Genomic DNA, 20,439 nt, shown 5'->3' on the forward strand with positions numbered 1-20,439 from the left:
AAGCGAGATTCAGGATGCTGTGTCTCCGGCTCTGAAGGTAAAGAGCTCACTTTAGTAGTTTTCCTCTCGAGCTAACTCGGAAGTGGTGCTGGACGTTTGTGTACAGATGGGCTATCGACATTTCGACACTGCAGCTGCTCATGGCACGGAAGAAGCCGTTGGGAAGGGCCTCAAGAAGGGATTTGTGGATGGCCTGGTGAAACGCGAGGAGGTTTTTGTGACATATAAGTTTCACCTTCTTGATGCCGGTGAAGTTCGCTCTGCTGTCGAAAAGAGCCTCAGGTAGTCCCTTCTCATCAAAGAGCGTCTTTCGGCCTCCTGAAAGTGTGATTCTGGTGGCTTTGCAGCGCTCTACAGCTTGAGTACCTGGATCTTTGCTTGGTCCAGTCCCCATCGAAGCTTCTGAAATCTTGCACATACCCTCCCAATCAGCGGGAGAGCGCTTCCCTTCCATCAAGCGTGCAGGAGATATGGGAGGCTCTCGAAGACTGTGTGCAAAGCGGCCTGACAAAGGCGATGGGTGTTTGCAACTTCTCAGCGAAAAACGTGAAAGAGATATTGGAGAGCGCTAGCGTGGTCCCCGCAGTAAACCAGGTACCGAAACTTTCGCTCTAGTTTTGGAAGTGGCTAAGCAAAAAAAAACACTCGATGCAGGTTGAGTTGCATCCTATGTGGCAACAGAAACAGCTCCGTGAGTTCTGTCAGAGTGTGGGCGTTCGTGTGAGCTCATGGCGTCCTTTAGGCGGGCAACCTCCACTCTCAGTTCTTAACAATTCCGTCATCAAAGAAATCGCCGAAACCCATGGAAAGACTCCGAATCAGGTGGGCTATACATTACAGTCGAATGCTCAACTTTGTGCTCCAAATTACAGATTGCGCTCCGGTGGTTACTTGAGAATGGTGTAATCTCAGTAATTCAAAGCTACGATCCAGAGAAACTGCTAGAGTACATAAACTTGTTTGACTTCAAGTTTTCTGTTGAGGATCTTGAGAAACTGGCGAGTCTCGACCAGGATCTGCCATTTTATGTGGTTTGATGGTCGAACGCTTTGCGCTTTTCTTTCGTTTTTGTTTTGTTCTTCATTTAGTCAACTGTACAGCACAGTGAGCTTCTTTCTGATTTGCATTTTGTTTTTCTAGCAGATGATTTACAGCTCTTTTCAAGTCGAAGAGAGGTTTGCTTGTAATTGTTGGACAGTGGTTGTTTGTTCGGTCACCGTTGTTGTAACGTTGTGCACGGTTGAAGGTGGTGGCGCTGGAGGAGGTGGCTCCGATTCAGATGGAGTAGGCGACTGCTGTCCATCAGTCCGACTAGTCCACTGAACAAGGCAGGCAAGAATTACTTCTTCTTTTCTTCCTTAGGGAGCTCTTTCCATCATACCATGTCAAGCAGCAACTGGTACTTGAAGTCGAGCAAGTTGAGCCTCTCTCTCAGCTCGTTCATTTCTTGCGACCTCCTTGCGTACTTCTCTAGCTCTTTTCTCTGCAATCACGTCTCTTACTTACGCCTGTGTCTTTGTGTCTCAGGCAGGAAAACGAATAATCTCACCAGCCTCCGTCTGTCCTGGCGAAGCTCGGCAATCTCCGCTTGCATGCCTCCGCCGAAGTGGGCGACTCCAAGTCCTGTGCACGCTCCAAACCATCACCACGAAGAAGCAACGAAGCGGGAGAGACCGAGCGACCTGTTGTCCACAAGCCTTCCAAGCAGGTAAAGCGCTGGTCGTCGAGTATGAGATCGATAGGCCCGAGTCCGTCCAGCACTGACATGCTTTGCTCGGATCTAATGCATCTCCTTTTTCTGCATTCCAGGCCTTAGAACGAACAAAGCCGCGACCATCAGTTTCAACTCTCGCTCTCACCGGCAGAATCCAAGCACGAAAAGCCTGTGCAACGCCAGTCCCTCGAGGTACCCCCAAATAGCGGCCGCCACTCTCACCATTCTTCGTTCTTTTTTTCCTACTGGTTGTTATACTTCAACTGGTTCTAGTGACTCTGGTAGTTGCGAACTTCACGGCCAATCTCCACCGTCGACAGCGAATATCCAAAGTAAGACAATTTACGAGGCTTGCGCGGACTCCGGAAGTTTGCTATGAAAACGGAGACGTGGGTAGGAGGCTGTGTGGACTTGGCTCGCGGTTAAAGGCTGCCTCCTTCGAAAGGGGGCAATTTGATGTTTCGCAGCGTTTTAATCATAGGTATCACCTCCTCCATAGTTTTGGTTACATTCATTCATTCATTCATGCACCTTATACCATGCTATGAACTTGAATTGAGTCGATTCAATCGAGAAAGAGAGATCATCCGGGAAAAATACCGGACGTGTCTGCTCTATGTGTCTTGAGCAAACATCGCTGTTTACAAGTCTTGCAGCGCATGAGACCGATTAGATTCAATAACATTGCTCATTTCAAAGCACGCTTGACTTCAGAAAGAAGCTCAAGCTTACTTTAACGTGGAAGTCGTGAAAGGAGAGGCGGACACATATGTGCCTCGCTTGCAACCGGATTGAGGCACGGTGTCAGTGCCACCGTTCGTGCCAGTGTCTACAGCGAGAACACAAACAGCAGACACACTCATGTAATATTGCAGATCATGTGCTGGAACTTGCCAAGAAGCTTCATCCATGCACGAGGATTCTTTTGAGTAGGTGGACCTTGGAAATATGATCCCATTACGAAAGATATCAGATCAATGACTCTTAGAAGCTTGGTTTTGATCCATATTTTAAGTTGGTTGCCTGAGTGCCGGAAATAATTGCACTCGGGCATTTCGTGGAAGATTCTTGCTGCAGCTAGCTAAAACAAAAACAAAAACAAAAACCAAATCCATTTAGATTTTCAAATTCCAGAAAACACACTAGTGCTTTGGAAAGAGACCTCAGCCTGCTGATTAGCTAGAGGCCAGCTTCTTAGAGGGACTATTCGCCATCAATTGACCCGGGAGCAATTGAGCCGGATCTGTCCATTCGGAGCTTGGAGCGGACTCTCGTTCCCCATGTTGATCATCCCAGTCACGAAATCCAGGAAGAAGCGCGTCTGGTTGGACGCATAAGTCCACACCAGCGACTCGGCAGTGGAGTTGCCACCGATGGCGAGCGTCTCGTCTGAGAAGAGCACCCCGGTGCCATTCAAGAGATCCACGAAATACTTGTTGTCGAACACCACCGGCGTGAGCTGGTCCAGATCCACGAGATTGTTGTCGCTGGAGCTCACGTTGGGGCACTGGCTCTGCAGCGAAGTGTTGAAGGTGGGATTCATGGCGTCCCCGGCCTGGAAGGGGCCGTAGAGGCGGCGCTTGAAGCTGGAGCAGTGGGATTTCCCGACGGTGTGGGCTCCAGAGAGGGCGACCATGTCCTGGAGCGACAGGCCGTGGGCCTGGAAGTTTGCGATGAGCGCCGAGACGTTGAAGGTGGGAGGTGGGAGGTTTGTGTTCGCTGCCGACTGGCTCGCGTTTAGGCTGTCCCTTCGTCCGAAGAGGACGCTCCAGGATGGGCCTCCGAGCTGCACGTAGCATGGAAGATCAATTAGTAAATGATCATGGGATGATCAATATATCGCATTGTTGATATACGTACTGCGGTGACGCATTGTTGGGCGATCAAGACGAGCTCGTCCGCGCAAGACACCTTCCTGGGGCACTGGGCCTCGATGAGAGCCTTGATGTTGTTGACAACGTCGTATCCTCGCACCGAGTTTATGTTTGGGAACGCGTTCTGCTCGAGGCTCGCTCCGGCCAAGAGAATCGACGCATCGCAGCCCTGCATATGATCCATTGAATTCCAGAGGTTATATCATTTAAAAGAAGAAAAATGCGATGTTCGAGCTTACGTTCACGTGACAATCGTGGAAGAAGAGGCGGATTAGCGAAGCACACATTCTGGGCTCGGACGCCACGACTTGCTGCACTGCGGCATGCACGATGTTGGTGAGATTCGGGCATGAGGTGGCGTAGAACGAGGAGCTGAGAGCTCCCAGTGCACAATCACCTAGGCTTAAAGCTAGGAATGCAACGAAGAGAAGTTTACAAGCCATGAGAAACTGATATATTTGTGAAGGAGGAGATGGGATGTTAAGTTGCATTGGTTGAGTTTTTATACTACTGACGATGATCTTTGATAATCGTATCTGCAACGTACTTGATTCTCCCACCTTTTTTCCCGGAAAATTGCGTGAAGTAGCGTGATCTTGTGCATAGCTAAACTCCCCATGACTTACATGATCTCTTGAATTTTATATATTGTTTTGGTGAAACAACTTTAGCAACTTGCTTTAGTAGTTTAAACATGTTTATAGATAAATTAATCTATGTGAGCATATTCTAAGAACATTCTTCCCAAGAACAGTAAGATCGATCGAAGCGCACAAAGACTGCGAATGGCGCCTTTAGAATCATCTGTTTTGCTGCTCGTCATCCGCTCCCTCCTCCTCCTCCTCCTCCCCCATCGCGCAGCCATCGCGATGAGTCGTCCTCGAAATCTGGATCGGACTTCCGCCCTCCCGGGGGATAGGAAATTTCCTTCTCGATCGATCGACGCTTGATCAGGCTCGTTTGCAGTACTCCGTAAGCGAAGATTTCAAAGTGTGCCTAAGCCCTAACTAACAAATGACTTTTTCTTTCGCGCTCATTTGCTCACTTTTTCAGCTGACTTTGGAAGGTAGCGAGGAAAAAAGAAAGAACCACCATGGACGAATACGTGATGCATATGACTCGTTCCAATCTCTTGGACGTTTTGCTGGAAGATCTCCCGATAACAGCCAAGGTAATCAAGTACTCATTCGCAATCGAGAGTCAAAAATCTCTCTCTCGTTTTTTCTTTCTTCTTGTTTTGTAGAAAACCACTGTAAGCAGGATGATGTACGCTGCGAGGAATGTTTCAAAGGAGAATGACAAGGAGCGTCTCACAGGTATAAAATTCAAACGATCTCTGTTCCTTACTCACGTTTTGTTTTTACTTTCGTGTAGAATATCACAAGGAGGTTTTAGAACAAGCTGCTGAACACATTGAGAGAGTCTCGGGCTTTCTCCTCATTTATCCAACATGCTGCCTACATTTGGTCGAGGTTTGCTCGTTTGTTGGCTTTTTACTGATAGAACGTTGCCCTTTCAGGCGGAGACTCCAGTCTTGATTGAGATTTTGAAGGTTCTGGATTCAGATACCAGATACATAGACTCGGTTTCAGTGTTTTCATTTACCGAAGACGTCAGTTCTTATCGTTTTTACTTGTGTTTTTTGGGACGCTGACAGTGAGATTGCTCTCAGGTTCCCTATAGACTCTTCATGGGCTGGATGAACGGCTTCATCATCTCATCCAATCTGGGACCTTACGAAGCTCATCCACGAAACACGCTCGTTAACGCTGTAAGATCCTTGCATTCCTTTCCTATTTTTTGGAGGCGATTTAGTACTTTGTTTTTCAGATGTCGGAGTTTAACATCAACATGCTCAAATGGGGGAAACAGCTCTCTGAAATGGACAGGGTAAGAAGATTGATATTTTATCTCAGTCCCAGATTTTCAAAAGAACTTTGCTGTACCAGGAGCAACAAACGGTGGCTCTCGAGTCCATAAGAACTGCAGCTGAAGAACTTCTTCCCGACGACGCTGGAATCATCTATGGAAGTGGGTAGTGAAAACCAAAAATCTCTTGTTTGCTTCAAGCGTTTTTTCTGGTGAATAGTTATATTGTGTGAGGACGTGCCGAAGCTCAAAGAAGTTCTAGAGCTCTTTGACAAACGCCAAGCCACGATAATGTACGACGCGGATCTCGTCTGGCCCAAACCGAAGCTACCGTACAAATTGAACTAAGTTTGGCCGAAATCGTACGGCTTGGTCTATTGTACGTAAACCCTAAACCCTCTTTGATGATGAAGAGGGGACTTGGATTGAGGCTGCGTGAAGAAGATTGGCCGGAGCACTTCGCTAATCCATGGTGCTGCTCGCGATTCGTCTCCTACTGCACGGGCAAGCGGATTCCACTGCAGCAGTGCGATGATCTTCGTAATTCCTTGTCAATCAAGTGCCATGACGCGTCGCAATTTGGCGGCCGCGAGCAGCAGGGGAGCTCCTGCTGCCTCGAAGCCGCTTGCTTGAGCTGCATCTCGAATTCCAGTGGGCAGCTCGCGGGCCTGGATGGATTCCTGGGCAAGGCCGGAAAACTCGAGGGCTTGTGGGCGAGGGTGAAGGCTAAATGGTGGGGAATGTCCAAAATCCAGGACAGGTGCTTGCTGGTTCTGGATAAAGAAAAGCTTGCCAAGGCCTGCGCGAGCAGTGCGGTTGTGGAGAAGATCCGAGGATTCGTGTTTGTTCCAGAGCCCAGCGTGGCAACCACCAGAGGTCTCCTGGAAAACAATCTCGGGCTCATTGCTCATTCAGGAGGGTCTTGTGTTGCGTTGGTTGGATGGGACGAGGGTGGCTGGATCATCGAGGGCACACCCTCGAAACTAAGCTACGAGAGTAATCTGTCAATGATCCTGGTGCTTCTCGTGTAGTAGAGATTCATCAATGCAAATTTCTTCCTTGCACAAGTGAGAAGGTGGAGAATCACCGCGGGAAAAACTTGCACTTCCATCGCCAAAGCTTATTAGAGCTTAGGGTCTATTGATTCTATTTCGGGCTCCATCTTGCCCATAATTGCTATTAAAGAATAGCAACTATTTTGGGAAGAAAATTAATGATATAAACTGTAAGTTCAAATAAATTATAACTAGTAGTTTGCTATAGCATTGGGGACATGCATGCAAGGCAGACGTGAATGCGCTTTTAGATGCCAGATTGCACACATATCGAGCGGACTATGCAGTTGCTGTGGAAGCTTTGCACGGCTGGGGCCGGCAATCAGACACTCTTCCAGGAGCCAGCAGCTCTAGGACGGTGCGTCCATGAGGTTTCCAGCATTCTATCATCATGGAGGTTCGATACAATCTACGGCGGAGTAGGAAGCTGCTTGGGGGGCTCGTCCTCAGAGTGCATGAAGGCCTCTTTAGCTGTGAAGTACCCGTCCTCGTCCTCCTCGGCCATACAAGAGTACTGTGGCGACTTGCAAGATTCCCACAAGACACTTGCAATTGAGGCAAGATGGTGGACATAGATTGCGAACTACTAGCCAAAGTGGCAGCCGACGGAGGAGGGTCTCGGAGCTCCTAATGCCCCTGCAACCACCATTCGGCCATGACGCTGAGTAAAAGCCCCTCCACTCTGCGTGCCGTGGAGGAAATCCAGAAATCTGCAAGGCGAGAGTATAACGACATTGGGGAGAGAACAATATGCTCACCTCAGCACTGGACGCCTAAAGTCCGTGTTCATCAGGTCCCCGATGAAATAAGAACCACACCTTGTCCGGCGTAAGTTCGTGCTCGACCTGTATACTCCTGTGCTAGACTCTCCAAATAGAAACTTTCACGTAATTCTAGTTCATATAAGGCTTATACGCCAAAGAGGAAGACCTGTGGAAAAAGAAAGGGAAAGGCCAGAGCTCAAAGAGGTGTCCCAGACGTTTGGCTTTCCTCCTATACAGCAAGGGCTTTGATTTCACGAAAGTCTTGGCAATAAATCCTTGGCTTGCTCTCGCACCAAAACAGCAAGGTCGGTGAAAATCTTATGCACTTCTCCTACGTCATTGAGTGCCGTCTTTGCTCGACTAGCATTCGTTCCAGATCAACCGTCTTCAAGAAGCTCGTCAATAATTTTCTGAAGTACGCAAGTCCTGGAACATTTGTCGACTTTGCTTGCTTCCTTCACCGTCCAGTCACAAATTGCAGCAACATATTGGGAACATGGTGATGAACACCTTGAATGCGTGACTTAAGCTGAGTGTAAGATCATCTTCTTACAAATACGAAGATGCAAAGCTTGCAAGAGATTGACATTCAAGCAGTCAAAGCTGCCGAATGGAAAGCAGCGGACCCTTCGTCCTTCGAGGACATAAATAAAGTTTCCGTCTTATTTCATATAGCGCTGAGCTTCACTGGCTGGTGGCAACACAAAAAAAATGGGGCTAAAAGTAATTCTCCTTATTTTAGGGCTATACAGAACGGATGCGACTGTGGGGGAGTGCAGGAGCGAGTTGTGTTAATTTTCCATGTAGCTTATCCGAGCGTAAGAGATATTTCTATTCTGTACATCTCGAACTTCGCCGATCTCGACTCATGGTCACATTCTCTGGAGCTGTCAACGTTCGGTACTGAGCTCGCATTCACAAAGTAAGATGCATTGTACTTTTTCAAAACACGGGCTCTGGTAGGAACATCAGATTGCTGGGTATGTTCTTGTCAGATGGATTGCTGCTGTTGCTGTAAATGTTTGCTTTGGTTTTGGTTATAGGATTGGTGTGCGCGAAACGTGGTGCTTGGAGACTCACATGTGCATGTGTTTGGCGAGGCCTTTGCGTCGGTGATGCTGTGCCGAAGCGGGAAGGACGAGATGCTGACCCGTCCAAGTTCTCTCTACCGTCTCAAAAATGCTAGTCCCCCGCAAAGTAGCAGTGAACCTTTTTATTACCACAAGGCTCTTTTGTTGAAATTTGTTATTCTGAAGCTTGTGGACGCAGGAGTGGCTGACTACAGCAGACTCCTATCTTCTCGTTGCATCAGCACACCTAAATTGTCACATGGATGGCTATTATAGTAGCGTTTTCACCACTCGGATTGACGCACTGGGGAGTATTGTATACTTTTGATCTGCAAACGAGCTTGTAATGTGCGAACTAGTACAGGAGGAAGCTTGCCGCCAGATTGCCATAGGGACCGATGAATGCAGGACATTCGCACTAGTTCCTGTTGGAGAGCTGCTGTGACAGAAAGTGGCCAATGGAGTAGAGGACAAAGAGGAAGACCCAATCAATTTAAATCCCGAGCCTGTGGATGAATATGAGTCTGAAGATGAAGATGAGTCTGAAGACGAAGAAGCGATGTTAGACCCTGTGGTTTCCGCCCCCTAGGTACGTACAGTACATCAATTATAGCTATATGACCATATTACTGTTTTCATTCAATGTGAACGCTCAAGTACCCGAACCCTTTACCTGTTGACCCCGATGGACCTCAAGGTAATAATACTTCAAATTTGGCTTTTGATAAGGAAAAGGACCTCAAGCTTGTTTGTAAAGTCGGCTCTTGCAAGTTTGTGATTAAAAGAGGGTACACGGAAGGAAGGACGCTATTGTAGTTCCTGTTGGAGGTCAGATACACAGAGGTAAAGTTTTTGTCCTTTCTTTTCTTTTCAGAAATATGTATTGCTACTAGGTCGAGCTTTACTGGCTTGGATATCATGTAACTGTCTTTCTTTATTTCGTTTTTACCTTTTAACTGACTTGTTTCTCAGCCCTTCAGGAGGACTGCCAGCAACTAAAATCATTATTACTAGAGGCCCAAAATACTTCAAAGACCAGTTCAAAGTCGGATTAGACATAACAGTGGAAGTAATTCAAATGATTTTAGATGGAAAATTGAGGTAAAAAAGGGAAGATATAAACATTAAAGGAGATTATCATTTTTATTGTGAGAATAAATGTTATCATACCTATCTCTAATGCAAAAAAGAATAGAAGGATATAAAAACATTTAGAAGTGGTACCCAAGCGGGCAATCTAATTATTAAAACATGATAAACTCATTGCTTGGAAATGATATCTTGAATTTCTGAAGGAAATTTACAATAAAATGAATTAACATGTTTTAAAGAATGAAATTATAGTGGCTTTGTTTTTATAACATATATGATTTTCACCCCAAGTGGAACCTAACCGTTAAATATGTGTGTTAAATAAAATGTATATTTAAGGGCTTTGGGCCATTAAATAAAGGAATGGCGTTGACATATTGTTAAAAAATGAAGGAGTTAAAGCATTAAATAACTCCTAAACATATAACCAAAGATTGAAAGAATAAAAGTATGAAAAATTCTTGAACATATAACCATAGAGCAAAGGAGTATAAACATAGAGTAACATTAAAACAGTCCTAAAACATACCAAAACTAACATACACAATAGAATTAAATAGAGTTTAGTATTATTTCAATATAGTGGTGACATTCTCCTACGTTCATCAGTTGCTTTGGTGAGATCAATCAACCCATCAAAGCACACATGACAAGTTTTTTTTTCTCTTTGCAGCTCATCCTCTTCCAAGTTCTTCTCTTTAGCACCATTGTTTGTGCGATTGTCTGGTAAGAGTTTTTTAATTTTTGCCTTGGATTTCCGTTTGCTCATCTCGTGTCAGGCTTGGCAAACGCTCATCCGAGGACTTCTCTGTGTTCCTTAGGTAAGTCTGTGAATGTTAGTTATAGGACTGAAAGGATCGTCCATGCCAGGAGCTTCTGCCATTGCATTCTTCACCATAACACTGGGTGCACCGTTTGGAATCGAGTCAGTGAAGTTAAAAGAATGAAAAACAGCATTTTTCATTTGCTGGCAGGTTTTTCTGGCCGACCTTCACTTTGGAGCGTTTCCATGTCAACTTTGATGGTCTCTCGGTTTTTTTTTTGTTTGATTCCCCTAGTTCTTATCCCGCTCTTGCAACGCAGGTCACTCCCGCTGGAATGGTTCTAGGCCCTTCATGGCGACGCTGGCAACAAGTTTTCGCATTCACGAGGTTCAAGCTTCATCGAATACTTTTCTCTTCTCAGCTTCTCAAGTAGTAAAGTTTGCTCTCGACTTTGCAGGCCAAGCGGTTCTCTGGAGCTGCTAGTTTGCGTGCCTGCTCATGGTGCTGCTGTGGGAGCCTGGATCGGTGCCTGGCCAATGCCCCTGGACTGGGAACGCGAATGGCAGGTCAGATACATCCGCTCCTTTTCCACTCTAGTTTTCTACCCTCGCTCCTTTTCCACTCTAGTTTTCTACCCTCGCTCCTTTTCCGCAATGGCCAATCTCATGTACTTATGGAGCAACCGGTGGCTACTTGCTGGGATCTCTCTTGACATTCATCCTGTTCGTGCACAAGAGCGGGAAAAAGGACTAAAGCAAATCGAAAGAGTCACAAACCAGAGAAAGGTTTGATCTATCTACTGCGTGATTTTGTTCATGTAATTTCTTAGATCACCTCTTCCAGAACAAGGAGGATCTGGAACTATTTCACGTGTGTGTGAGTCGGCAACAATTCGCTCCAACAGTCCCAATGACCAAAGCATGAACTTGGCTGAAAGAAAAAAAAAGAGGACAAAAAAGAAACTAACAGTACCGCCAGGAATAACCCGTGACGAGTGGAAGCACACACTTTCGGATGATTCCAAGGCTTACATCACACTGCATGGATCAGACTACAAGCCAAAACCAACCAAAAGGCTAGCTCCAAAGACCAACATGACAAAAAAAAAAAGGGCCCACTCGCAAAGTCACAGGTTAAAATCAACAATTATTTGAAACCTTGCATTCTTCCAAACAGGGGTCCCCATTGACGCTTCAAAATCTTCCATTCTCTCCACACCCTAGAAGTCCTCAAATATCTCTCTCCCACACACCAACTGGATGGACTTGGTTTTTTGCCGATTTCTCCCCTTGCAAGCTTTTCTCTGTGTGTGCGTCCAAAGAGCCCATTGACTTCTCTCCAGCTGCTCTTTCTTCTGTTCTTCTCTGACCCCTCCGTGTAAGAACCCCCGTGGCTTGTTGGCTGGCGGCCTCCAAATCCAAGTTGGTGAAGCCTCGCGAACATCACAAGCTTTTCCTCTGGCCTTCTCCAACGACCGAGTAAATGCGCGTCGCCCCCCAAGCTCAAGATCATCCACCCAGCCTCTCGTGGACTCCAGGAGAGTTTTAGCGTGATCGCCGATGATCAACCAAGCTCCATATTATATCACCCTGGAAGCGGTCGTGCGTTGTCCGCGTGGTGGTGTAGCGCGTAAGTGACCGCGTCACTCGCTCTCCGGGGGCTTACTACAAGCACACCGGGCAGCGGATGAGCCCGTTCTCGTTGCAGTACGAGCAGCGGACCACCACGCCCGAGCCCGAGAAGTCGCCGACGCCGCCGCCAAACACCACCACCTTGCAGCTGCCGCTACACTCGAGGCACGGCACGAACCTCACGCCGCCGCACCCCTCGCACGCCGCCACCGAGCTCTGCCGCGGGAGCCCCTCCACCAGCCGCCCAATCAGCCCGTCCTCGTTCATCTGGCTCACCTCCTCCACGCCTCCCACGTATCGGCCCCCGATAAACAGCCTAGGAACCGGCATTGGCGGCGCCGGGGAGCCCTTGGCGGCGGCGTTCTTGCGCTCCGCCACCTCCACGAGCAGCTCCTTGAGCTCCTGCCGAAACTCCGCGTGCATGGACACGTCCCGCTCGTCGATGGCCACCCCGAACCCCTGGAGGATCATGCGCACCTTGCCGCAGTCCTCGAACGTTTTCCTGATGCCCCGCAGGCTCGTCACGTACAACACGGCTCTCCTCTCCCCGCGAGGCGGGCACACGGCAGCCAGGCCGTCGAGCAGCGTCTTCTCCTCCACCTGGTCGATCGCCAAGACTTTGCTCGACATCATCTTCTTTGAGACCACCGGCGGCGCCACCTTTTGGATCGAGCGCTGCTGCTGCTCGCCTTGCCCCTCCTCCGGCTGCTGGAACGTCTTGAGCACCTCCGGGTCGAACAGGGACGACGATTCCTCCGAGTCGCCACACGAGGACGAGGCGTCGTATGAGCTCGAAGAGGACGAGGACGACGAACTGGTTGACGCCACTGTGGCGATTGAAGTGCTCTGTGCTCTCAGCTCCTCCAATGTAGCCCCGTAGAACAAGCCCTTCATGGACTTCGTGCTGTCGATGATCCCCCTGGCCGGGCTCGACTTGACCGAATTGCTCTGGAAATCCTCGCGGCTCTTCCTGTAGCGAAAAAAGACCTGTTCCTCCTCGTCGGCCACCCCGCGGCTGATCGAGTTGAGCGCGTCCAAAGCCCGCAGCTTCTTCTCGAAATTCGGCAGCGCCAGTGCCACGCTCCTGATCTTCACGTCCAGCTCGCGCATCGAGTCCACTGAAGAGATTGATCGGCTGAGCGCCCTGCTCCTCATCGCCCTGCGCTTGCTTACCATGCTCTTGTGCCGGGAGCCAGCGGAGCTGTCCTCCTCGACATTCTCGGTCTCGTCCGTGAGGTCCTTCATCAACTCCCAGAGATCGATCACCTCGGCCTCGGGGACGCTGGGCAGCGCCGCCGGTTTAGAGAGGTCGAGTGGAGCCGGCGGAGAAGCCTCGATCCTCCCCTCTAAATCCTTGGCGCCCGCTGCCAAGGGAGCTGCCATGGCTGCTTCTTCTTCCTTCTCCCCATTCTCGATGCTGGCGTATCCAATTCCATCCTCGTCAACATCGGGGATCTTGAGCGCGCCATAGGTGCTCGACGTGAGCGCGACCGAGTGGAACCGGAGGGGCTGGGGAAGAGACTTTTGCTGCTGACGAAGGGGCATCGACAGGCTGCGCACAAAGCTCCGGGAAATCGGTGGATTCCATCCATCCCTCCGCGCCTGCATTTCCAAGCTCTTGGACGACGAGCAGCCCATGGCCGATCACTGCGAAGCTGTGATTTCCTGTCTAGGATCAACCCCGCTGCTGTGAAATTCGGCCCCGGACCCTACCGCGCGCATGCATTGATCGATCGCTGCTCGGATTTGGGGCGGATTTCCCCAGCTGCGCGGAGCGGCCGAAGCATTGCGGGCTGTTTTGTCCCAAGATCAAGAAAAACCCGGCCCTAGCAGCGATCCAAGACGGAGTAACTCCGCGAAATCCAGAGGCCAGAGGCGAGAAAGATTGGAAGAGGGAACAAACCAGCTCCAAAATATTTGGGGGATTTCCCTCTCGCGCGATGCCGGCGATGGAAGATCAAACCATCAATGAAGAGCGAGTGAAGAGATCGTTTATCCGCCCCGGTCCTCCTCCCGCATCGTTGTGCGCATTGAATTCCTTTCCTCTCCACGACGAAACGAGCGAAACCAAAACGAGCAAATACGCTACAAATGAATCTCTCCTCTTATAACTGGAGCCCCCAGAATGAATGAGCCACCCCTTTCAAACCAGTCCCCTCGCCATGCAAGCCCATGGCTATAGCTTCCCATTCCCCAACGCATGGGACAGTGGCGGGAGTGGAAAGCTTTAGCCTGGGAGCTCAAAAGCCCTGGACAAACTTAGCGTAGCTACCTCTGGCGAGACCTCGGACAAATGCCACAGCTCTATACTTGCCAAAGTTCCTTTGGTAAAGTCTCGGGATTCTAGTCCTGTTGCGCTAAATGTAGCGGTCCGCTATCTCTCTCGTTGGTCACATACGACGGCGCAGCAGCGTGTATCCTCGCGTGAAGGGTTGAATGGTTGAATATACCGGGTCATACGCCTTGGACTTTCTTGGATTCTAGTGATCGGCGGTTCGATTCCTGGGAAGCTCACAACGCGTAACAGAGTGTTTTAAGCTTGTGTGTAAAGTGCGAGCTTCTGGCTGGCACTAGTGAAGTACAACTGGATTCGAATGGGTGAATATCCCATTTCCAGATTCCAGTACTTTGCCTTGTTTGTTGGATCACGCATCACAGCTTTCGGGACCATGGTTTGATTTTTTCGTCCGTTGGAAAGATAGAAATTCTTGTCTAGCTCCGTGGGGTGTGTTTGTTTTCAATCATGAAGGATTCCTTGGAGCACTTAAAAACTTGTCAAAGTTCTTTGAGCCTTGGATTCCAGAATTTTCTTATCAAAGGCTTAGCTCGAGGAGGTCTGTAGCAGCAATCCAGATATCCAAATCCAACAGTAAAAGCTCACACAGATCTACGCAAGCCTTGCCGGTAAAAAGCGAGACCATGAAAGCGATAGAACGACCACCAGATTTTCAGATTTTCTGCGTGTCGGAGAGAACCAACCATCCTTGCGTAAACTCATCTGATTAAACTTATAAACACCCTTTAGTGTACAAACAGCCCAAAACCAAGAACAAAAAACACAGAGCAAGACGACTACAAAGAATCCCATCACACATACCTCCCTCCCTAAACAATTTTGTTCACACCCTTCACTCGTGAATTATCATGTTTAGCCTGCGCAGCCACACCGAATGAAGTATCATGTTGAAAACATCGTACCTCTCAGGAGGCTGGTTGAACCGAAAATGCCTCCTGACTTTGGAAGCTCTCGCCTGCATTTCAAGATACCTGGCCGTGGGAATCGCCTGGAGGATCGTCTTGAGCCGCGGTATGTCCCTCTCCAGCACCTTGACGGAGAAGGCGTCCCAGTCCAAGACATCGCTGAACGGAAGAACGAAGTCGTCCGCTATCACCACCGGAACACAGTCGTTGTAAATGGCCTCGACAATGCGAGGACTGTTCACCTCGTAGCCCCCCGGACACAGGCAGTACTTGCTGTGGCTCATGTAGTCGAGGTATGCGTCTCGAGATGGCAGCTTCTCAAAAACCCGGACGTCCTCGTCCTTCTCCTTCCAGTACTTGAAGAGAACTGGCCTGACGGGGCCGTGGTCGCCACCAGCGAAAAATGCCAAGTACCTGCGCTCCTCCGGCGGTGGCCCCCCAAGCACGCTTGGAACTTGGCCGCCGACGAGGTGGATTTCCGGAAGGCTTGCGTCCTTGCTCGGCACGTAGCCTTCGGACGTGTTTGCGTTGCACAGCACACGGATCGAGTTCGCCATCAAGTCCGGATGTGCTCTGGAGATATGAGGTCCCTGAAAGAAGATAAGAGAAAGAGACCGTGAAAAGAACAAGAAACACGTATCTTTGGACGATGAAAGCTTACCCAGTCGTGGCAGGAAACCATAAAATGATCGGCACCCCTGCTTCGATTCCAGGAAGAGTATCTGTGGCTTATCACGTCGATGTAGTCCCTTGTAAAACGCCCCAGTGGTCCCATGTCGTGCGATCCGGGCGTGTAAAGATAAGTCACCATCATGGCCACGCTGAAGGGGAGAAAAAACAAGTGCGCCTTCTCAGGATCGGAGGTCAGGTAGCTGTTCTTCCCTTGAAGCTCTTGAATGAATCGCCCTTCGATGGCATAGATCTCCTTACACGGCCCGTTGTGCACCAGGGGTTCTTCTCCTTCCGGGTACGCAAACACCTTCAGACGTTTCTCCATTTCTCTATAGCTTCTGCAAAATCCAGAGTTTGAAACCGAGCACAAAATTGCATTTTTTTTTCTGTTTTGTTCTCACTGTTGGAAAATCGTAGCGTTGAGGTATACATCAGGCGAAAGATCGTCCTTTTCTTGAAGTCCGTGGATCACTGCGTTTCTTATTGCGGCTCGAGCATGGCTCATGCCGGCTTCAAGCTTTTGCAAACTAGTAAGCTCCGCATCTGGTTTCTACAAATCACAATACAGCACTTAACAATTCAACTTCAAAACGAAAAGCAAAAGCATACCTTTGGAGCTTCTCGTCGCACCGGAGAGTAGCTAGCCGGCGCTGGTCGAGAGTTTTTAGTCTCAGGAAGAACTTTGTTCTCTTCTTCAACGTCAGGTGGTGATGGCTCTTTCGCTAAAGTTCTCTGCCATTCCTTGGTCGCCGCGGCAATGGCCGCCTCTGCCTCCTCGGGGCTTACAATCCTCGCGTGGTGCCTGGAATCATTGACGCCCGTGAGCGAGCTAGCGAACTTAGAGTAAGCCCAGGGAACTGATAAAAGTCTCCATGTGTACGAATCGAGGACGACGAAGACGGAGACGAGGAGCAGCGCAATCACAATGGCGGAGCGAACGTTGCAGAAGGCACTGCTCGTCAGTGCTCTCATTGCTATGTATCAGCCTTTGGCTTGGAACTTTGTATCCATCAAAGATTAATTTACCTGACAAAAGCGAGATAGATTCGTTACTGGAAAAAATCTAAGATGATCAACACAGATACATGGATTTCGCAACAAAAACCAGATAGATTCGTTACTTCTGAAGCATTCTCTAGCGCTGAATCTAACTCGGGGAAGGTAGAGAGAAAATGCAAAGCAGGAAGAGATTTTGGTCATCGAAATATCTTGAGATTCGCTCGAAATCAGTCACGACACAGCATTTGGACGATCGATCGAATGAGAGAACTTACACGAGGATCCAGCAGATCTGAGATCGACGCCTAGAATGCTGGGCGCCACCTCCTCGCCTTCCTCCTCCTCCTCAATGCTCCTGCCATGGGACGCAAAACAATAATCCCGTGAGACCTAGGTAATGAGCTCTCTCGCTCTCGTGGATGTCTATCTTGGCAATAACACGAGTCACCCAGGGGTCGAACCCGCGACCACTGCTTTGATTTGCACAGCAAGCTATGGATCTCAGTTAACTCCAACGCAAGCAAAAGAGCTCAAACTTTCAAACTCAAAATGTCAAAGACTCGAATGATACAAAATTCTCCCCGTGATTTGGTGCTTCCCCTCTCAATTTTTTTTTCTCTCTCTCTCTCTCTTTCTTTCTTCTTGAAGATGATCGATCGGGACGAATGGATGAATCAACGCTGCATCTTGCGCAGTATGAGAACGCTTGCCTCCATGAACCTCTGGGCGCAATTGGTGAGACAATTGGTTTCGCTGGAACTAAACTTCCCGGATGGAGTTCCAGTGATGCATTTCTCCCAGCACACATCGGTGAGCTTCCCCACGAGCTCGTTCACCATCGCCTTCTGCTTCTCTTGCTGGGAAAGAAGAAAAAAAATTTCATAGAATCAAAACTCAAGGACTAAAGAAACCAGTGTGTGCCAAGCAATGGAACAGGCAGAGAAAAGATTAAGAGAAAAGAAATCTTTGGAGTCGCAGCTAAGCAAGGCTCTCGACCAAATGAAAAACTATCAAAACCCTTGCGCGAAGATCAATCGATGCCACGAAAAAATGCAATGCGCTGCGCGATACGTACCTCGAGGAAGTTTTGGAGCTCGGGAGACATCGAGTGCTCCTCCATCGCTAGGCGCAAGGCGAATCGACGAAGGAGAGGAACCAAATACCCTAAAACCCTATAAACCCTAATGTCCCCAGGAATATTATTTCATTCCTCGAGAGGCCATGTCGCTCCTGCTTGGAGGCGCCAAGCTCATCACAATCGATTTCTCCAGGCCCTCCATCCAGGTTTCCGACAGCGCCAGGAGAAATGCCCCTGCGGCAACGATCTGCAGTGCTGAATCCGCCTCCGCAAGGCGCTCCGGTTTGCCGATGGCGATGGCGAAGCTCGCCATGGTTCCTCTCTCGGTGCTCGCAGTGAGCGCTTCTTGCCCGGATTTAGGTGCGTTTTCTTACAATTCTTCGCATTCTCCTAAGGATCTTGCTTGCTCATCGCGAAATAATTGCAGCACAAGCTGGAATCCTCTCTGGATATCGCGGCTGGGACTTCCAGCTCCCCCAAATTTCGGTCCCAGATTCGCTCAAAGAGAATTCAGGTCTTACATTTTGCTCTTATCTCCCCCTTGATTCTTGTTTCTCTTTCTCTTGTTTTCTCCCTTCCATCGCCAGAGAAACAGAGAAAGAAGTACGAAGAATTCGACTCAAACATGAAGAATTCCCCGCTGATCAAGGAGCTGCTCAAGCGATCGAAGGACAACGCTGCCAAGTAAGTCCTCTTCTTAGTTCATACGTCTTTGCGAACTTCGGAAAACCTTTCCAGGCGCAAGCAAGAGATTGAAGACAAGTACTGCGAGCGCCAAGCCGAGTGGGGAGTGGGCGACTGCTCGCTCGAGTATTCCACTCCAGAGGAGAAGGAAAAGTTCCTGGAGCTCATGAAGAAGAGGCGGGCCGAGACCGAGAAACTGGGCGACGCGGTGGCGCAAGAAAACAAAGAGGAGGAATCAACCCAACCAACAGCAGGCACTCCTCTCGCTCAAGAAAACCAAGAAGGAACAACGCAACCAACGACGAACGCGTCGGTCGCGCAACAAGAGAACGACGAGGGAACAATGCAAACAACAATGGACTAAGCGAGAAAGATCTCATGAAATTCCAAGTCAAAACAAGCCCTAAACAGTCACAACTGTCAAGTTAGGGCTCTGGATTGGGCTGCCACGTGGAATTAAACCTATCCCACATGCCGGAGCGTGGAATGAGGCCACTAAAACAGTATATAACCTAGGGCCTGGGGAAGAGTCCCATACTTACCTGGACGGGGTCTATTGGTGATCATGAAGGCCAATGGCCTAGGTTTGGCTTTCCCATTGCACTTCGGCTTGGCCAGCCTACCATCTTCCCAAAGTGGAGGAGTGGACGTCGTAATTTGTGGAAGTTGAGGGCTCGCGTACGCGCGGCCCTCTCCAAATATTAAAGCACTAAGTTGATTGAATTAAAACTATAGTTACGTTCGTGTAACTATTTCGTATAGAAAACAAATATATTATCAGATAAGTTCGTGACATAGTAACAAATACCTTAGTAGCGAGCGCTTTGCATCCTCGTTACTGCTACCACGGCTGGGAATCCAGCCTGCTGGAGCAAGGGATCGACGTCTTTCACACCGACGTGATTGAAAGCCAAAGGGGCTCCATCGCCAGCTCCTTGGATCCGGACATTGGGACCTTGTCCACACATCCCCATACACTTACACGAAGTTGCCGAAGACAGTGAAGGCGAGGAAGAAGAAGAGATCTTTGCTTGGAACGCGGCTAAAACTTGCTGAGAGCCGGCCTTTCGACACTTCCCACCCGTGCAAACCTCCACTCTCGCACAAACCGGCGGCGCTAGAACGCATTTCCCCCCATTCACTTGTTCCAGAGCGGCTTCGCTGGCCACAGCATCGATGATGGATCTTGGAGAGGCCGCTGCTCGCAGCTCCTCCCGGAGCAAGCTCATGTCGAATCGGCTGCTACCGCACTCGCCACCTGACGAATCCGAAGACTCCGAGCTCGAAGACGACGATTCCTTCTTCCTCTTCTTCATCGCCGGCCCCGCCGCCATCGCTGACTGCTTCTTCTCCTTTTCCTTCTTGCATTTGAGCTCTTTCTTCTTAGCCTTGGCCTTGAGCTGGAGCTCCTCGAGCTGCCGGATCACCTCCTGGACGGACTCGTCGTCCACTGTTGCCATCTCAAACTTACCGGCGGAGCCGCGCGGGCTGGAGGTCGCCGAGCGCCGCTGCTTCCTCGGCCGCGCGTAGAACACGACATGGCTTTGATCCGCGAACCGTGCGTTGCGGCAAGCTGCGAGGCACGATCTTCCGCGCCCTAGCAACGATTGGCGCCCCACTGCTGCTGGGTGCGACCCATTCCCGCGGCCGAGAGACAGAAACCCTGCAATCCTGTGCACTGCTGTCGAATCCATCGCTCTCTCCTTGCCCCAGGAACCCTAAAATGGGGTACGGCAAAACGAAGAAACCACGTGTCAGCAATTCAAGGAATATGCTTGGAGCTGTAAAAACCCTTCTATGACGCAAGCCCTAGGGAGCTTCCCGGGTAGTTGCTAAGATTTCAAACATGGCGCATCGTGGCCGCCCAATGCAGGATATCGACGGTCCCATTCGCGCCAGCGGGGTGTCGTCCTCCTCTCGGGAGGCCAGGAATGACCATGGTTCCATTGTGGCAGCGCTCGCCCATTTTCTA

The 20,439-nt window shown here is 49.4% G+C and overlaps 8 protein-coding genes and 1 non-coding gene across 10 annotated transcripts; 4 read left to right on the plus strand and 5 right to left on the minus strand.

Moving 5' to 3' along the window:
• The first annotated feature begins 31 nt into the window (after positions 1-31).
• Positions 32-1,113, plus strand: LOC9636387 (NAD(P)H-dependent 6'-deoxychalcone synthase). The gene is made up of 5 exons (XM_002989466.2): positions 32-37; positions 107-282; positions 348-594; positions 655-822; positions 873-1,113. The coding sequence occupies exons 2-5, from the start codon at positions 107-109 to the stop codon at positions 1,035-1,037; spliced, it is 756 nt and encodes a 251-aa protein (XP_002989512.2). The 5' UTR covers positions 32-37; the 3' UTR covers positions 1,038-1,113.
• Positions 1,114-1,208: 95 nt separating this feature from the next.
• Positions 1,209-2,232, plus strand: LOC112342092. The gene is made up of 2 exons (XM_024663359.1): positions 1,209-1,708; positions 1,810-2,232. Exons 1-2 carry the CDS (start codon positions 1,383-1,385, stop codon positions 1,814-1,816), a joined length of 333 nt encoding a protein of 110 aa, XP_024519127.1. The 5' UTR covers positions 1,209-1,382; the 3' UTR covers positions 1,817-2,232.
• A 577-nt stretch (positions 2,233-2,809) lies between these two features.
• On the minus strand, positions 2,810-4,035 carry LOC9636388 (peroxidase 2). The gene is made up of 3 exons (XM_002989524.2): positions 3,828-4,035; positions 3,575-3,757; positions 2,810-3,500 (listed from the first exon to the last, which is right to left on the minus strand). The coding sequence occupies exons 1-3, from the start codon at positions 4,029-4,031 to the stop codon at positions 2,928-2,930; spliced, it is 960 nt and encodes a 319-aa protein (XP_002989570.1). The 5' UTR covers positions 4,032-4,035; the 3' UTR covers positions 2,810-2,927.
• Positions 4,036-11,322: 7,287 nt separating this feature from the next.
• Positions 11,323-14,091, minus strand: LOC9636390. Its single transcript, XM_024663358.1, has one exon. The coding sequence runs from the start codon at positions 13,469-13,471 to the stop codon at positions 11,867-11,869; it is 1,605 nt and encodes a 534-aa protein (XP_024519126.1). The 5' UTR covers positions 13,472-14,091; the 3' UTR covers positions 11,323-11,866.
• Positions 14,092-14,817: 726 nt separating this feature from the next.
• On the minus strand, positions 14,818-17,114 carry LOC9636690 (probable glycosyltransferase At5g03795). Of its 2 annotated transcripts, XM_024663252.1 has the most exons (6): positions 16,981-17,114; positions 16,316-16,732; positions 16,108-16,256; positions 15,696-16,044; positions 15,032-15,624; positions 14,818-14,986 (listed from the first exon to the last, which is right to left on the minus strand). In XM_024663252.1, the coding sequence occupies exons 2-6, from the start codon at positions 16,676-16,678 to the stop codon at positions 14,962-14,964; spliced, it is 1,479 nt and encodes a 492-aa protein (XP_024519020.1). In that variant the 5' UTR covers positions 16,679-16,732; positions 16,981-17,114; the 3' UTR covers positions 14,818-14,961. The 2 variants fall into 2 exon arrangements, with proteins under 2 accessions (XP_024519020.1, XP_002989572.2); XM_002989526.2 differs by having other exon boundaries at positions 14,818-15,624; positions 16,981-17,113.
• Positions 17,115-17,210: 96 nt separating this feature from the next.
• Positions 17,211-17,880, minus strand: LOC9636691 (mitochondrial import inner membrane translocase subunit TIM8). Its single transcript, XM_002989527.2, has 2 exons — positions 17,781-17,880; positions 17,211-17,562 (listed from the first exon to the last, which is right to left on the minus strand). Exons 1-2 carry the CDS (start codon positions 17,823-17,825, stop codon positions 17,380-17,382), a joined length of 228 nt encoding a protein of 75 aa, XP_002989573.2. The 5' UTR covers positions 17,826-17,880; the 3' UTR covers positions 17,211-17,379.
• Positions 17,881-17,897: 17 nt separating this feature from the next.
• On the plus strand, positions 17,898-18,968 carry LOC9637115. The gene is made up of 4 exons (XM_002989469.2): positions 17,898-18,143; positions 18,211-18,297; positions 18,371-18,467; positions 18,522-18,968. Exons 1-4 carry the CDS (start codon positions 17,927-17,929, stop codon positions 18,829-18,831), a joined length of 711 nt encoding a protein of 236 aa, XP_002989515.2. The 5' UTR covers positions 17,898-17,926; the 3' UTR covers positions 18,832-18,968.
• A 33-nt stretch (positions 18,969-19,001) lies between these two features.
• Positions 19,002-19,162, plus strand: LOC112342097. Its single transcript, XR_002990829.1, has one exon. It is a non-coding gene; the product is annotated as a U1 spliceosomal RNA (small nuclear RNA).
• A 114-nt stretch (positions 19,163-19,276) lies between these two features.
• On the minus strand, positions 19,277-20,406 carry LOC9636391. The gene is made up of 2 exons (XM_024663300.1): positions 20,314-20,406; positions 19,277-20,185 (listed from the first exon to the last, which is right to left on the minus strand). The coding sequence occupies exons 1-2, from the start codon at positions 20,404-20,406 to the stop codon at positions 19,277-19,279; spliced, it is 1,002 nt and encodes a 333-aa protein (XP_024519068.1).
• Positions 20,407-20,439: the final 33 nt, after the last annotated feature.

The sequence above is a fragment of the Selaginella moellendorffii genome, unplaced genomic scaffold, assembly GCF_000143415.4.
Source record: "Selaginella moellendorffii unplaced genomic scaffold, v1.0 SELMOscaffold_98, whole genome shotgun sequence".
In the NCBI taxonomy this organism is placed as follows: Eukaryota; Viridiplantae; Streptophyta; class Lycopodiopsida; order Selaginellales; family Selaginellaceae; genus Selaginella; species Selaginella moellendorffii.

Bases quoted from the DNA above. Each gene is read 5' to 3' on its own strand.
- LOC9636387 (XM_002989466.2), top strand. From the start codon at position 107: ATGGGCTATCGACATTTCGACACTGCAGCTGCTCATGGCACGGAAGAA. The intron at 283-347 runs GTAGTCCCTTCT...GTGGCTTTGCAG, and splicing joins GCTGTCGAAAAGAGCCTCAG to CGCTCTACAGCTTGAGTACC. The intron at 595-654 runs GTACCGAAACTT...CACTCGATGCAG, and splicing joins TGGTCCCCGCAGTAAACCAG to GTTGAGTTGCATCCTATGTG.
- LOC112342092 (XM_024663359.1), top strand. From the start codon at position 1,383: ATGTCAAGCAGCAACTGGTACTTGAAGTCGAGCAAGTTGAGCCTCTCT.
- LOC9636388 (XM_002989524.2), bottom strand. From the start codon at position 4,031: ATGGCTTGTAAACTTCTCTTCGTTGCATTCCTAGCTTTAAGCCTAGGT. The intron at 3,758-3,827 runs GTAAGCTCGAAC...GATCATATGCAG, and splicing joins TCCACGATTGTCACGTGAAC to GGCTGCGATGCGTCGATTCT. The intron at 3,501-3,574 runs GTACGTATATCA...TGCTACGTGCAG, and splicing joins CCCAACAATGCGTCACCGCA to CTCGGAGGCCCATCCTGGAG.
- LOC9636390 (XM_024663358.1), bottom strand. From the start codon at position 13,471: ATGGGCTGCTCGTCGTCCAAGAGCTTGGAAATGCAGGCGCGGAGGGAT.
- LOC9636690 (XM_002989526.2), bottom strand. From the start codon at position 16,678: ATGAGAGCACTGACGAGCAGTGCCTTCTGCAACGTTCGCTCCGCCATT. The intron at 16,257-16,315 runs GTATGCTTTTGC...TGTGATTTGTAG, and splicing joins TGCGACGAGAAGCTCCAAAG to AAACCAGATGCGGAGCTTAC. The intron at 15,625-15,695 runs GTAAGCTTTCAT...ATCTTCTTTCAG, and splicing joins TGGTTTCCTGCCACGACTGG to GGACCTCATATCTCCAGAGC.
- LOC9636691 (XM_002989527.2), bottom strand. From the start codon at position 17,825: ATGGAGGAGCACTCGATGTCTCCCGAGCTCCAAAACTTCCTCGAG. The intron at 17,563-17,780 runs GTACGTATCGCG...CTTCTTTCCCAG, and splicing joins AGCTCCAAAACTTCCTCGAG to CAAGAGAAGCAGAAGGCGAT.
- LOC9637115 (XM_002989469.2), top strand. From the start codon at position 17,927: ATGTCGCTCCTGCTTGGAGGCGCCAAGCTCATCACAATCGATTTCTCC. The intron at 18,144-18,210 runs GTGCGTTTTCTT...AAATAATTGCAG, and splicing joins CGCTTCTTGCCCGGATTTAG to CACAAGCTGGAATCCTCTCT. The intron at 18,468-18,521 runs GTAAGTCCTCTT...AAACCTTTCCAG, and splicing joins TCGAAGGACAACGCTGCCAA to GCGCAAGCAAGAGATTGAAG.
- LOC9636391 (XM_024663300.1), bottom strand. From the start codon at position 20,406: ATGGTCATTCCTGGCCTCCCGAGAGGAGGACGACACCCCGCTGGCGCG. The intron at 20,186-20,313 runs GTTTGAAATCTT...ACCCCATTTTAG, and splicing joins GGGCGGCCACGATGCGCCAT to GGTTCCTGGGGCAAGGAGAG.